This window comes from Ambystoma mexicanum, chromosome 9, assembly GCF_040938575.1.
Source record: "Ambystoma mexicanum isolate Mex_15411 chromosome 9, UKY_AmexF1_1, whole genome shotgun sequence".
NCBI lineage: Eukaryota > Metazoa > Chordata > Amphibia > Caudata > Ambystomatidae > Ambystoma > Ambystoma mexicanum.
Window position 1 is genome coordinate 1,071,746,705 of NC_090931.1, and position 15,698 is coordinate 1,071,762,402.

Consider the following 15,698-nt stretch of genomic DNA (forward strand, 5'->3'; position numbering starts at 1 on the left):
AGAAGGAAAGCCCAAATTAGGATCCAGATAATCTGCAACTGGTCATCTCAATTTCCTCTCCTTGCCTTATTGATATAGCGCACCACATGCAGGTCTCACAAATTCTTAAAAATTACACTAGACCTGCAGGGCGATTTCCTTAATTTACAGACTCAACCTAAGGGAAATTCACTCGCCACCGTAACAGGTGACAAAATTTACCTCTGGTGTGCAAAAACATTGATCATCCCCTGCATACACCTCTCAAACTCCAAACCAAACAACCAAAACACCTACAGCACAACAAACCGCACAAACTTCACTACATTGCAACAACAAAACAAAACTCACACAGACTCGAACAGCACACGACGACTAACGGCCGCAAACACCCCAGGCCCAGCCAACGGACCCACCGGGCTGAGGCCATCAACAGCACATCAATGCTCTTGCACTTCTCCTGCTTCCTCCCACTAACACAACCTCCCCTCCTTTTTCCAGAACCGCCAGAGGACCACTCCGGTGGTGAGTGTGTGGTACAAATATCCTTATTAGATTATCCCAATGTTCCTTTTGACACATTCCCAAATTTGCAGAGTTAGTGCCACAGAAGGTGTTTTTGGATGGCACCAGTGGCTTGGGAGGTCCAAAAAAGACCCCGATTGCAGTTGTAGCCTAGCTAGTTTGACAAGTAGAACCCACCTTATAAACTCCGAAACCATATTCATTGGAGGTGTAAATTCTCGGGAACCACCTCCCCGGCATAATAGGCATGGAATTGCTGCTACAGGTCTTACATTTGCAGACAATGTAGTGGCCTGTAGGATAACATGTTTAGTTTGATCATTGTTTGTGAATGTGATTTTGAACTGAGATTTAGGGAACATTTGATTGGGTTTTTTTTTATTGGACATTTGTATGGCGCCTATGGTGCTACAAGACAAGATTAGGTGTGGGGCACATGGTAATCGCGAAAGTAGAACCAACTTTTTTTGGGCTTTTGACAATCATACCGTGCAAGTGGCAAGGGGTAGAGGGAGAAGTGCAGGACTGGGGTGCCCCCAGGGAAGGGGGTGTTGGGGAAGAGCTGGGCTGGCCAAGGTTATGAGTGCCAGGGGAAAAGGGAGTTCCAACATGCAAGTGTTCCATGCCTCCCATTGCCAAAACGATCGTCCCCATCTGAAAAACACTAATCTAGCCCATGCTACAACACAGCCTCTGACCTACTGAGCTAGCCCTACAGTGGGGACATCTAGTAGCCAACTGTCAGAACAAAACCTGGATCGGAACCTAGCCTGCACATAACGAGCAACAAACTGGCGCGCGAATGGAGTCCCCAGGTTTGCACACTGCTTTTAGAGTCACTCTAGCAGACCACTTACCTGCGAGAGGGGCGCCTCCATGTGATGCCATATCCGTACCTCGCCAGAACCCATTTATTTCTGCAGAAATTCCGTAATCTGCTCCCCTTGCCGGTTACACTTTGACAAGGCTGACCAGGGTAAAAATGGTGGTGGGCGCGACTACCAAACCCATTTCAGAATGGCACATTGGTCATCAGTACATGGAGGGTAGGAATGGTCTGACTGGAAGAAGACACCAACCCCAGTACCCAAACATGTGCCATAAAATATGCCTATAAACAACATTTCTGAATAGTGTGGTTGTGAATGACCAAACCACCTTAAACTGGGTGTTGCATGGGTATCAAATTCTTCTAAAGTAAAAGAAATGCGATCAATTTAGTAGTAACTGGGAAAATATGAGGCACAGACAAAATCAGCCCTTCACACCCAACTCGTAGTAGCATTAGGGACACAAGCTTAAGAAAATAGAACATATATCTAAAGGGGTCAAATCCTCCAGCCACACTCGTTTCCAGAGACGGCTTCAGGGCCTTTTAGCCCTTTCCAATGAAAGAGGCCTCAGGCGGGGGAGCAACTGCTTACATGTTTGCAGTCGGACAATAGATTCCTGTACACATTTATTTTTGGGCTGGGGTTTTACATGCCCACTTTGCAGCGCTCGCATTAACAGGTTTATTTGCTTGAGCCCTTCTTTCTGGTCGTCACTTTGAAGTGAAGATCGGAAGGGGTCCAACGAATTAACTTTGTAACTCGAGCGCCCCAAAGCGCACATTTAAAGCAACGACTAACAGCCGAAATTAATAGTCGCCGATTATCACCAGCAGTCCAGCAATGAATTTAAACGGTAAATGTCCACAAAAAACTAACATTCTTTGTCAGCAAGGGGCTGATGCAGTGAAACCAGTGTTAAAAGACCGATATGATAATCGGTACGCACTTAGTGTGAGCTCCCTGCTGGCCGTCCAGTGATAACTGTGGCGCCTATTAACCCGAGTCTGAATTGGCCTCCATTATAATGCGTGCACCTCACGGGTGCCCCAGACAGTTTTCCGCTGAGTCAGGAGGGGCCACCAGGATGTTGAAACGGCCCCCGCACTTCTTCAGTCGGGCCTGCGCGTTGTCACAGACCTGTTTATCTGCAGGGAAGAGCGTGTCAGATGTGAGCAACAATTCTTGGAGGGCGATGCGGTTTTGGGAGAAGTGAATTCATTCGATTAGAGCGGCACTTGGGCGTGGGTGGGTGGCGGCAGCAGGTTAGACTGAAATTAGAAGGCGGTCGTCTGCCGTGAACCCGAACCTTTTGCAACAGACAGGGGTCGTAGAAGCAGCACCTTTAGGCGACTTGAGCCCTCTCCGCCCTCTCCCAGACGCTAGGTAAACCCGACTCACTGTATCTCCCCCCCCCCCCGAAACACCACACGCACTCCCAAATACGAGATCTGTAAAACAGTCTCCAGGACTATGCTTCAACAGCTGCGTTCCAATAATCTCCTCTCCCCCGCCCCCCGGTCACGTGCACGCGTCCCTACCTGCCGGGGGGTGCCCGCCCTTCAGCGCGCACAGATTGCTCCTGGTGGGTCTGTTCATGTCTCTAGTTCTCGGCTCTGTAAGATGATGCTGCTCCGCTCGCGCTTTCACTCTGTGGCTTGTTTACGCTCTAGCGAGCCGCGCTCTGCTCTCATAGGCTCGGAAGTGGGCGGAACCATTACGTGGGGGAGGGGGGGAGGCCGCTCCGCTGTTTGTTGCTTTCTACTGTTACTCTTGCGAACCAGATGTTTTTAGTCACTGGAGCCGCGAACCAACGTGGGCCGCACGTGGCAGGTTATAAACCAACCTTATGGCCCTCAAATGCTTACTAGCGTAGAGCGGCTTTAGTGAAACGGACCAACCTTTAAGAGAACAGAACCGTCGTTACAATTTTGCTAAGTTACTTCCCGTGGGAGGTCTACGTTGTTTCGGAGGGGATGGTCGTTGTTTTAATGAAATCATCAAGTGACTGGGTGGCGTTCATCAGTTGCGCCGGGTGTTTATGTTCCAGTACTGGCCGTTCTTGTCCCACAGCAGCGTATTGGAGATTTTCTCTCATAGTACTGAGTATGACTATATCATGGCAAGATAATAAAAGGGCCTCTGCAGACACGCCCAACAGAACGGCTGCAGACTCCAAAAGAGGAGCTACTGAGTCTGTGTCTCATGTGGGAGGCACAGGCCCGCATCCCTCGTGCCAGAACGATGGCAGAGGCCCACTCGGTCCGGGGCATGCAGTGCTTTAAGTGGGCTGGGGCCTGCAACACGCTCCATCTGTCACTCTCATCAGGTAGGCCAGTAGGCCTCCGGCGCCGCTTTGACATGGGCAGAGGACGGTGGTGCTGCACCGCCTGGCGGTGAAGCAACATGCAGCTCTGGGTCGGGGCTGAAGGAGGAGAGGGCCAAGTGCGACTAAAATAAGAGTGTATGCCCCCACTGACAACCCAGGCTATTCAGTTACCTAGCCCTAATCAATCTCGGGCCATTGGTGGTGAGGGGGCTGGGTACAAAAGCACAAAGGAAAGTGCTCCAGGTCAGGGCGTACGTGGAAGTTTCTCCGGGGTGCAAAAGGAGTCGTGCAGTGCTGAAGTTGCACTGGTGCCAGAGAGAACCCAGCGTCGCTTGAGAACTTGGTCGCTGCAAAATAAATTATTATCAAACAGACAGTCCTTGGCCCTTCCAGCCCGTTTGTCTCATCTCAATAGACTGTCATTCTGGCAAATTATCTCTCAGCTTAACCTGTCACAATATAAAGGCATTTCAACAGTGTAATTTGAGCAGACCATGGTTAACTACTTACCTATACCAGATGCATATTGTCTGTCGGAACCTCTGCAGCACTCCGATGTCGGGCCAGACCATATTGACTCATTCCAATGGGCAACATTCCCCTCATCTGCCATCTAGACCCTCCCAATCACGGTACAACGTTCACAAGGTGGGCCCACAGGACAGCAACTGATGGTTCATGAGCACTTGAGCTAAGTCAACCAACTGGTATGGTGGTCCACAATGAAAAAAAGCCACCTTGGAATGAGAGGGCCGAGACTGAGCGGTTTCTCGGTTCGGATGAAAGGGCAGAGAGCTATGTGTGTGGTCTGTGGCGATGAAGTGCCAGGGTATCATTCCAACGCACCCACATGTGAAGGCCGCTTAGGTTTTTCCGGCGTAGTATCACCAAGAATGCGGCACCCCGCAGTGCAGGGATATCCCAGGCCGCCATCTGGTGGAGAGGGGGTAGCGCCTCCATGTCGGTGCTATGAGTCACAATGGCAGCCCATGACCCCACGATGATCCCGGGGCCCACCGGCGGTGTGAACATGTGAGCTCTAGACCAGCACACTAAACAGCCACAAGGCCCTATCCAGGTTCGGGTGAAACATAAGCAGTGAAGTACCCAGCGATTCCATGGAGGAGCGTGGACAATAATCAAAGATGCCTAAAAGTGATGAAGGCTGGGTGGTCACGGGCTGGGGACTGCAGAAAAGGAATAATGACACTGCACAAAATCATGGGTGGTCCTCCCACACTCAGCACAGCAACAAGAAAGTGCAAGTCTGCATGGAGATGTACTGCCTCAAGGCGCTCAGGGCGGACTAAGTGCCAAGATCCCTCACACAGCCTGGTGTGCCTCACACCAGCACGGCATACTATGCAAATACATAAGTCGGCAGCGCCGTAATGTAGGAGGTGGCAAGGACGTGACGGCTTGCCACCAATGTCGCCCTGACACTGGTGTGGACTCTACTGTGGGCAGTCCGATGCCGCCTACTCCGGCCTGGGGAGTGGGAGAAATGACCCAGACATCCTGTCATCAAGGTCGGGCAAACCAACGTCTCGCAATACTCAAGTCCACCACCGAGAAGAAGCGCTATGAGGCAATGGATGGTTGCAGCTCTGTACGAGTGCTTGTGTGCCCTCCTGTCCCACAACAGTGAAGAGATACTCCTGCCTGGCAGAAGGTAGCCAAGGAGAGGGGGGCGAGTAACATGCTGACACCACTGCCCTGTTGACATCCTGTGGTGCAGCTTGGACGCCCTGCTATCTGCGTCTCGCCTCCTGCCCCAACGTCAAGGGACTAAGCAGATGTGCCCCCTGGTTCACCCAGGCGTGGCTTTACTGGCCTCTGAACTGGAACATCAACAGACGCTGGAGCCAAGTGATCTGGTCTTTTGCAATCCAGAAATTGTGCAGAAGAGACTCAGTGGTCATGTGTTTAGATGCTGAAAACCTGGATGCAAACTGTGTGCTCAAAGTGGTCCCAGTTGAATGGATGTGAAGCTGTAATCCCGTAAATTTAGAGTCATGCTCCAATAAGGGCCAGCGGTTGGCAATGGCGCGATTCGGTGGTGAAAGTTCCACTGGTCCCAGGTTAATCCAGGATATTTGTAAGAGATGAACAAACTGCCAACATTTCACCGGCGGTCCGCTAACCGCGACTGTCACCCGTAAGTTATGTATAGAGTGTTAATGTGTGTATTATATCTATGATTAGGTGAGTCCGTGTTTGTAGCAGTGGCATATCTCTTTTGCTTTCGAATTTAGAATTTTGAAGCAGTCCAAGTAATGTTGTTCTGTAACGGGGGAGGGGATTGTTTATGGTTTAATAACTTGTGATGGTTCGTTATGAAAAAGGAGGAGTGTGGTGTGGGACCCTCCCCAGTGTGTTGCCCTTTGAAGGGAATGTGTCCCTCCCCTAGGTATTGCCCTTTTAACATGGGCCATGACTGTGTCATGGCCCAAGATAATAAAAGGAGCCTCTGCAGACACGCCCAACAGAATGGGTGCAGACTCCAGAAGAGGAGCTACTGAGTCCATGTCTCATTTCATGTGGGAGGCCCAGGCCTGCATGCCCTGATGCCGTGGGACCCTCGTGCCAGCACAGTGGCAGAGGCCTGCACGGTCTGGGGCATCGCTGGCTGTGCCCCCACCCCCATTGGTGCTAGTGTCCTGTAGCACAATTGGGCCTACCGGATGTCCAGGGCAGGTCCCAACCCCCACAGGCACTGGGCCTGTTTAGTACTGATGACCTTAGTGCTCCGGGAGCCAGCTGGATGTCAATGGTGGGCCCCCCACAACATCACCCATAGCAAAGGAAGGTCCTGATAGATGGCCACTTCCCCTGTCACGACACCTACTTGGTGGGTTTCAGGGTAAAAAAAAAAGTCGCCTGGGAATTTAGGGGACCTACAGCTTAAAGCAGCTACCTGTCAGTGACGCACGGGCTCCAAAGAGCAAAGGAAAGACGAAAGGAAGGCCAGTCTTGTAATTACTGCATGCAATGTCTCCCTGCCATTGTATCTTTTTTATTATAAGAGGATGGGCAAAAGCAGCGTCCGTGCTTTCTCTGCCCCTCCGCACTGAGAGAGAATACACAGAAGGGCAAGTTGCTCCTATACCTTACAGTGGTAGCACTTGCCGGTTCCTGCAGTCTACAGACTTGTCATTGGCGACGGTAGGTGAACTTCGAACTGGATTGTTTGTTCAGGAGGAAGGTGCTGAGCCCACGCCGACTCAGCTGGCACAAAGAGGAGTTCAGGAGACTAGTCGTCTACATTGTGTGGTTTTCCAGCGTTGCAGCCCGGCTCGAAGAAAAGTTCTTTGCTCTGACGGATAAGAGCCAGCCGGAGGGTAGGTTGCTGGCGGAACACAGGTGACAAGCCTCTTTCAATTGCCTGATCCCAGTAAACGTGCGGTGAACAGATGCTGTTTGTTGTGGCTTGCCGGGACGGATGCCAAAAGTCAAGGCGTCAGAGGTCAACTGCCCGTACTGCCTTAGCAAGCGAAAAAGAGAGAATCTATCATAGAGGAGGAAAAGCGCCACCTCACCAGTGGAGGATTTCCAATCGTCCCAGCCCAAAGAGGGGAACAAGCGAGGCTCGTTAAGTGGTCCACGCATAAGAATTGCAGTTGACACGAACACAGCAATTAGTTTGCAGCGCTAACATGGCACCCAGGCCAACCATGGTAGGTGGAACACAAACGGGCCAAATAAAAGGTTCTGACGATGATTAGCTTGGACTTTGGAAGCAAGAAGAAGCAGCTAACACATACACTATGGCCAATAATGGCTTCTCAGCTTGAAAGAGAGATTACTGGTGGAATGGGCCAAGGAAGCAGAGGTTGCTCACGCATGCATGGAGTAAGTAAAAGGCTCACAGGGGACATGCCCGGGGGAGAGGCATGACAACCAGCGCACAGGTCAGAAAGTGAGAAAGTGACTGAGAAGAAGAAGATGAACAGGGAGAAGGAGAAGAGCAGACAAGGATGAGGAAGTGCCCCAATGTTTTCAGCACACCAGCAACAGCATGGTCGGACGCAGAAAAGAAAAGGGAAATCATGTACTGTCCATGGGGATTTGGGGGAAGCACTAGCGCAGCTACTACGCTTGCACAAAGAAGGTCAAGTAGGGTCTAACAGGGGTAAACTGAAGGAAGAAAGCTCAGGGACTGAGTCAGGCACCAGCAGTGAGGAAGACCAGGAGCACCTGGCAGCATGGACGGGGGCCATGCGGGCCAAGGAAGGGCAAGGTCCATTGAACACTCAATTTGGCAAGCGTACAGCAAGAAAAACATACGCAAAAAGATAAAGAAAACAATTGCTTGGCACATAGAAACAAAGATTAGGAAAATAATTTGGAAAAAGCTGTTCCTTTAAAATATTTTCACTGCTAGAGTATGAGGAAATAAAAAGGACAGGAAAGAGGAAGAGAAGGATAAACCCAAGAGTGAAAGTGGAGAGAAACTTGCAGAACTGGGAAGCAGCTTTCCATATTTTGTTAACAATTATACTCGAGAAATTCCCTGAGGAGGGTACAGCTTTGGTAGCATACCATCATAGGATCCTCCCGATACATAATGCATTTGGGGTGTGGCATGGTTAAATTATGACAGGGAATTTAGAAAAGAAATGCAGAATATTCCGGCTTTGGGATGGGAAGTAGAAGAGTCTAATTTATATATATTTCACATGCTCATAAATAACACTTCACAGAACACCCAGGGTAACTCGGTGCAAGGGCGGAAGAAGAGATATTGCAATACACAGAAAACACAAGAAGGTATATAATTTCAGAACAGGTTAAGGCAGCCCTTTCGAAAATGCGCCCCTTGGGGCCAGAAAAGTGCACAGCCCCCCCCCCTCGCACTCTGGCCAAGGGGCAGAACATTATAACGCACCAGCAATAAATTGGAAGTTTAAGAAAGGTTAGAGGTTTCTGCAGCTGGGGCAGGGACTGCAAGTTTAGGCACCAATGCAGCACGTGCGGGAGGGGACATGACCGTGGCAAGTGCACAAAGAACCTCGCCCCGTGTTCCACCAAAAAACACAGAGGTCAAAATGCCTAATAACGTTGCTTTAGGGTCATCCCCAGTTAGGATAGATAAGTTATTAGAATGGTTGCAACATTTCCCAGATGTCGAGACCAGAACATTTATTGAGGAAGGTTTCAGAATATATTTCAAGGGTCAAGCTTCACAACTCATTCCAAACAACCTAAAATCAACAAAGATGCACCCCGAAATAGTGAGGGCGAGATAGGATTGGGCAAGGTGAAAGGACCATTTTGCAAGCTCCCATTCAAGAAATTAATATGCTCTCCATTAGGATTGGTATCCAAGAAGGTGGAATTTAGGCTAATTCTCCACTTGTCATATCTTCAGGGCAGCTTAGTCAATTATGGGATTTCTAGCACAGAGGCGGCAGTGTCATTCAGCAGCTTTCAAGAAGCTGTGGAACTAGTGAAAGTGGCTGGGAAGAATGCATGGATGGCAAAACTAGACATACATTCTGCTTTCAGACTACTGAAGTTCACATGAGCTCATTCCCCAGGCTTTGTTTTCAATTTGACAACATTTCTATCTTGACAAATGCATCTCTATTGGAAATGGCCCATCTATTGCTCCCAAAAGGGTTTGAATGCCAAGACTTTCATGTGACAGAAATGTCTGAGAGATCTAATGCTACAACATTCACACAAAGATGAGAGTATATTTCAACCAAATGCTTACCGATAAAAAGTAATATGCTAAGGCTAAACTAACCTACAATGAGGAAATTGACACAGAAGACGTGGACCTGGCAAGAAGACCCCAAGGTCCAATGAAGATCACATTTAACAACAAGGACACGAACAAACGCATCATTACTTGCATCAAGGACAAAGAACAAAGAGAGATGGTCTTGGAGGGGTGTCAGAGGACCGATTACAGGCCCGGCCAGAACTCTGATTAACCCTAAGAAGCCTCTCAGCGGTTGGCCTTCTGGAATACGAGGGGATTTGCACATCTACCCAGGGATCTTGATATACAATCTGGAGCCCTGGATATAATATGTCTGCATGAAACCTGGCTGCAGACCACCCCTTCCTTAGATGGCTGGCTACATTTCCTTATTTACCCCTGCCTATGGAGGGCACCAGAGGCCGCCCAGCAGCATGCCTTGTCACTTTTGGGACTGATCTGAAGATTGAAGTCTTCGATACCCCAAACACCTATGTGCAAATTATTGACTTTAAGGAAGTGTCGGGAAATGAGGCTCGACAAGGCCTGGTGGTTAACAGCTATTTTAATCCTGCTGCATTCATTACCACAACGTTCACCAGCGTAGTCATGGCTAGAATGGACAGATGGATCTGGAAATTGAACCCTCATTACATAATTGTTGAAGGAGATCTTAATTGCCCTTGCATAGAAAAAGGAACTGGTCATCTCTCTTTGAATAAAGATCTACATACGCCAAGTGAACTTGGATCCTCTGAGTGGCTGAATCTGATGAATTCTAGATACCTCACATTCTTAATTGCTAAACTGAGGAAGATTGTCTCCCGAAAACAACTTGGTCTAATGGAAATGTGTCCAGCATCCTGGACTACGTGTTTGTTTTGAGTTCATTCATTCAAGATATAATCTCTTTTGAAATTATTCCGAAGACCTTAAGTGACCACTCGCTATTAAATCTCACCTGGAAGGGTTTGTGTAGGTGAGTTCAAGTGACAAAACATATGGCTATTGAATCCACTCAAGGTGGAAATCGATTGAGAATGAGACGACATGACATCACAGCATTCTCCAACAAGGCCATCAACCAGTTGATGCAGGGAAATGAAGTGAATTACGTCCCACTACTACTTGAATATAAGGCTGTACAAAAAGCCTTTAACATTTAACATAGGCCTCTGGCCACAAACACATGTTTGACTAGAGAATCAAACTGGAGAAAAGAAGTCCATCAATCAGCTCTGATGAAAAAAAGGAAGCAGAAATAAAAGAACTGGCTGCCGATATATAAAGTCGCGATCTCTCAGAACGAGGCGGAACGAATGCTTGCCATCCTTTTCAAAAAAGATGCAAGAAACAGAGGGCGCTAGAGCACGACCGAGATGGCCGCTCTGGTGTGAGCTCGGTCAGCGCACCTATAAATCCTGTAAAAATCACCGAACCGGGGGCCATCTGACCCCCCCTAGTAATGGGAAGGTCACTCCAGCCATCCCAGCAAGGACGCACCGGCCGCCACCACCCCCTGAAGACGAGGGACCGCGGAGAGCTGCCCGCCCACAGCAAGAACAGGGAGGGGGAAGGCCCCAGCTGGCCGCGGCCCGCGGCGCCATCCAAACGCAACGCCGCGGGCACGAAGAATATCGCCGGGGGCAATCCTGGGGAGGGCGGCCACAAGAACAGCAGCCCTCTCGAGGCCACCAGCAGGAGCCCAGAACCACGGTGCGGTGATCTGGGAGGTCCGTGCCCGAGGAGCGCTGCTGGCGATCCCTGGCCCGCACTGCGCCCGCAGCGGAGACCAGCACGGCCAGCTCTAGCAGCAGCACTGACAACAGGCGCAGAGGCACCGAGTGGACGGGCCGACCTCCTTCGGATTTCAGTGGTCCCGGGGGCCATCCAGCCGCCCGGATGTGAGGTGGTCGTCCTTGGGTGGGCCGTGGGAGGCTGTTGGGGCCCGGGGATGCCCGCGGCGTGGCTTGGTGGGCAGGAAGCATGGGGAGGAAGAACCCAGCCCCGGCGGCGCCTGCGGACCCCCCTGAAGAGGGAGAAGATCCACCTGTAGAGAGGCAGCAAACCCAGCGGTCCGCCCGGGAGCCCCCCATCCCCCCAGGGAGCCCCTGGCAACCACCCAGAACTCGGCCACTACTCGGGCCAGCCGGTAATCTGGACCCACGCGGACGCCACATTACGCCCAGCAGGCCCGGGGGCAACCGGGCTGCGGGCCCACCCTGGCGGTGGGCCAGAGATCGGAGGCCACCGCCCTGCCGCACAGAGACGCCAGCGGGCAGCGGAGTCACCCGGCAGCCCCTCTATACGCCCAGCAATACAGGGTCAAGCAGCCCCGGTGTCCTTGGAAAAGCCCAGAATACAAAAACGAAGCCGGAGCGGACCATTGGGGGTCATTACCCTCCCCCAACACTCTCCTCAAACAGTTCCAGAAGGAGCATAGAACAGATAGGAACCCCCCCCGCTGGTCCCACTTTCCCTGTTAAGGGCATCAAAGGGGTGCTGACCAAATATAAGGCTGGTAGGAGGCACTTTCAATCAGGACAGCCCCGGCAGGAACCCCCCTCGCAGTTGCGGCGCGCCATAAAGGCCATTAAAAACACCCCCCTCAGGAAAGCGGAGAATAAAGCGTGGACACGTGCGATCACCTCAACAAACTCAATCCAAGCACGACGAATCATCACGATGGGAAAATCTGACAAATCGCAGTGGAAGCTAACATTTGAAGCTGGAGCCATTGTAAGAACTCCAAAGACAAACGAGAGGCAGGGGAACCCAGACGAAGCCATGCCCCGAGACGAAGAACCCGATCGCAACAAAGACATTAAAGAAATTCCTCTCGAGTTAAAAGCAAGGATTGGCAACATAGACAGCAAGCTAGACTCCCTGTCCACCAAAGTCGACCAGCTACAACACCGCTTGGACAAACATGGGGACAGGCTAGCACTGCCGAACAACGAATTTCCGACGTAGAAGACAACATGTCCTCCATGTCTACCAAGGTGACAACATTGGAGACACAAATGAAAGTTGTCATGGCCAAAAACGACGACCTCGAGGGGCGGTCATGCCGGAACAACATTAGGATACTAGTGGTAAGAGAGCAGCAAAACACCAGGAAAATGGAAGACTTTGTTGAGAACCTCTGCAAGGAGCTCTTCGAGGGCCCAACACTGTCCAACCTTTTTGTAGTGAAGTGGGCTCACAGGGTACCAACCAGTCGACCCGTTCCAGGAGTAGCTCCTCGCCCAATAATAGCCAAACTGCTCAATTTCAAATACCGAGATACAATCCTCCGCCTTGCAAGGGAAAAAGGAAACCTGCAATACGACAGAGACAACATCCAATTCTTTCTCGACTTCTCCCCCTCAGTCCAGGCGCTGCGCAGAACATACACCGAGGTGAAGCGTCGGTTGCAGGATAACAAAGTAATATACTCCATGCTCTATGCAGCCAAATTAAGAATTCAATATGACGGCAAGTCACAATTTTTCAACACTCCAGAGGAGGCAAATCTGTTTCTCGATAAGGTGGGGTGCAGACAAAACACCGTTAATCCAAGACCACAAAGGAGAGATCGAGCAAATGGAGACCCGCCGTGAAGCCAGGCTATGCACATCAACTGGCTGGTCTGCACCGCTCAAAACAATACCCTGGATTCGGAAACCAACATTAGAGGCGAAGGTGCGTTGGACCTTGGAAGTTCCCTAGTGCCCCAAGCGCAGCCGAAGTTATGTTGGGGAACTTTGGGAGGGGAAAGCTGATGGGCGAGTTGGGGGTTGCCCACGATGGGGAGGGAAACTGGTTAATGTTAGGGAAGTGTGCTTGCCAAAGGCCCACACCCACCCCGCCTCCGCCTGGAAACACCCGACGGAAGCACCAAAGCCGGCACTCAGCTGAGAAAGCGAGAACCCAGAAACAGTATAACAGGTACACCACAAGACATGCTCACTCGACAGCTTGGCCAAAAACAGACCCAAAATTCAACTATCCACAACATTCAAACTAGCCACGTGCAACATTAGAGGGGGCAATAATCCGACAAAAACGAGAAAAATGACACAATACCCCAGGAGGCATAAAGTGGACATCGCCCTGGTTCAGGAAACCCATCTCCTTCCCGGAACAGAGAATAGATGGGCCCGCGACTGGGGCTGCCACAGGTACTTTGCGTCACATTCCACATACGCCAGGGGTGTGGCAGTCCTAATAAACAGAACTCTGATGTTCAAACTGCTTGCAATCAAGAGCGACGATGAGGGGAGGTCACTTCTGGTTCATGGTATTCTGGAAAGCACAGAATTTATCATTATAAACTCCTACGGACCGAACACGGATGGATATAATAACTTTGATTGGGTCATGAAACACCTGGCGGGAACAAGTTCCGTAACAATCATATGGGCTGGCGACCTGAATACCACTCTCGACCCTCAAAAGGACAGATCACACCGACCTCTTCAACCACCCCCAAAGCTGCTCTCCAAGTTCTTGAAATCTGCAAAGCGTATGACCTCATTGACATTTGGAGACGCCAACATGGCGAGTCCCGAGACTACTCATTTCACTCCTGGGTCCACCAAACAAGCTCCCGTTTGGATTACATCCTTGTGTCCGCACACAGCCTGGCCCAATGGTCAGACAGTCAAATACTGCGCAGATCCTTGTCCGATCACTTAGCGGTTACAGTCGAATATACCCCACCAGACCCGTCCGATTGGAGGAGGCACTGGAGGTTCAAGCCCGGGTCACTACAGGATCAAGTTTTTGCAGACGAACTCCGCATAGAAATAACAACGTTTCTTGAAATCAACCAGGGCTCAGTGGCATCCGCCGGAACCCTGTGGGAATCCCTGAAATGCTTCATTAGGGGAATCTGTTTGACCAAAGAGCAAGGCATCTTGAAGCTCATTAGACGGTAGCTGGCACAAAGCGAGATGCGCCTCAAAGAACTTGAACAATCACCTGCTACGTCGCTGGATCCGCAGGTACTGGCGTCACTGAAGTCAGAACTGGACAAGTTCAGAGCAGCTGCAGACAGAGAACTGAAATTCCTAACGCACGGCCATCGCGTCTGCCAATACGGGGAGGGACAGAAACCAGGCGCCCTCCTCGCGAGGCTGATAGCGGCAGACCGTAAGCCCACACAGATTGAACAGATCCGAAACCTCCAGGGCACCCTGGTTCACACCGATAAAGACATAGCGGAAAGCTTCCCCATCTTCTACCAAAACCTGTACGCAACCAACTGCCATGCTACCCAGGAAGATCTGTCCCGCTATTTAGCAGATATAGAATTATACTGGGTAGACGCCATGCTAAGGGAACCTTTAAACGCACTAATCACAACAAAGGAAATCCTCCAGGCCATTAAAGATCTACCTGGCACCAAGGCCCCTAGCCCTGTCGGGCTGATAGGCGAGTTCTACAAAGCGTACGCACCCATTCTCGCCCCATTACTACAACAGGTCTATAAGGAGGCACTCGAATCCGGAACACTGCTCCCGACACTCCGAGAGGCAAATATGATATTGCTACACAAAGCCAATAAACCCCCAGACGAATGCGGCTCTTGCAGACCAATATCACTGATCAACTTAGATAACAAAATATTAGCCAAGATCCTAGCTTCCAGGCTCATCCCTCTGATACCCGCGTTGGTACTGGCGGACCAAGCAGGATTTGGGCCAGGCTGCAATACCACGTTCGGCATAAGACGTATGTTTGGGATCATGGAGGCAGTGGACCCCTCGCAGCAAGCGGTGGCAGTCCTCCTGGACGCCGAAAAGGCGTTTGACTCCATTGAATGGCCATTCCTCTTTGAAATCCTTCAGAGAATGGGCCTCGGCAAGAGATTCCTCCAACTAACAGCCCTATTGTACAATCAACCCCACTCCCATATTATCCTAGGGGAAACCAGATCAGCAGCAATCAACCTCCAAAGAGGAACGAGACAGGGGTGTCCACTCTCCACCCTGCTCTTTGCACTGGTGATGGAACCCCTCGCCTCAGATCTCTGGGCTAGACATATGCAAAGAGGCTGTCCTTCGGTCCCCATAAATGAATAATCTCCCTATACGCAGATGATATTGCTCTTTACATTCGCGACCCGGCAACAAACCTGAATCCAATAATTTGGGATATAAAAAAATTGTGCAACTTCTCAGGCTTGAAGATAAATCACAGTAAGTCGGTGATATTCCCACTCACTCCAGAGACCCAGAAATTCCAAGATGACTATGGCTTTAATTGGCTTTAACGTGCGCTACCTAGGCATTCAATTAGCTAGAGACCACCAAACATTGTTCCAAGACAACTACGAGAA

The 15,698-nt window shown here is 50.5% G+C and overlaps 1 protein-coding gene across 2 annotated transcripts in view; it reads right to left on the reverse strand.

The window, feature by feature from the left end:
- DAPL1 (death associated protein like 1) overlaps positions 1-3,033 on the reverse strand; it is a 56,700-nt gene extending 53,667 nt beyond the window's left edge. The window contains exon 1 of one of the 2 annotated variants that reach the window (XM_069616379.1): positions 2,876-3,033. In XM_069616379.1, coding sequence (XP_069472480.1) covers positions 2,876-2,933 — 58 coding nt within the window. In that variant the 5' untranslated portion in view covers positions 2,934-3,033. Of the gene's footprint in view, positions 1-1,361; positions 2,828-2,875 lie in introns of those variants that run through there. The other variant, XM_069616380.1, reaches the window with a different exon arrangement.
- Positions 3,034-15,698: the final 12,665 nt, after the last annotated feature.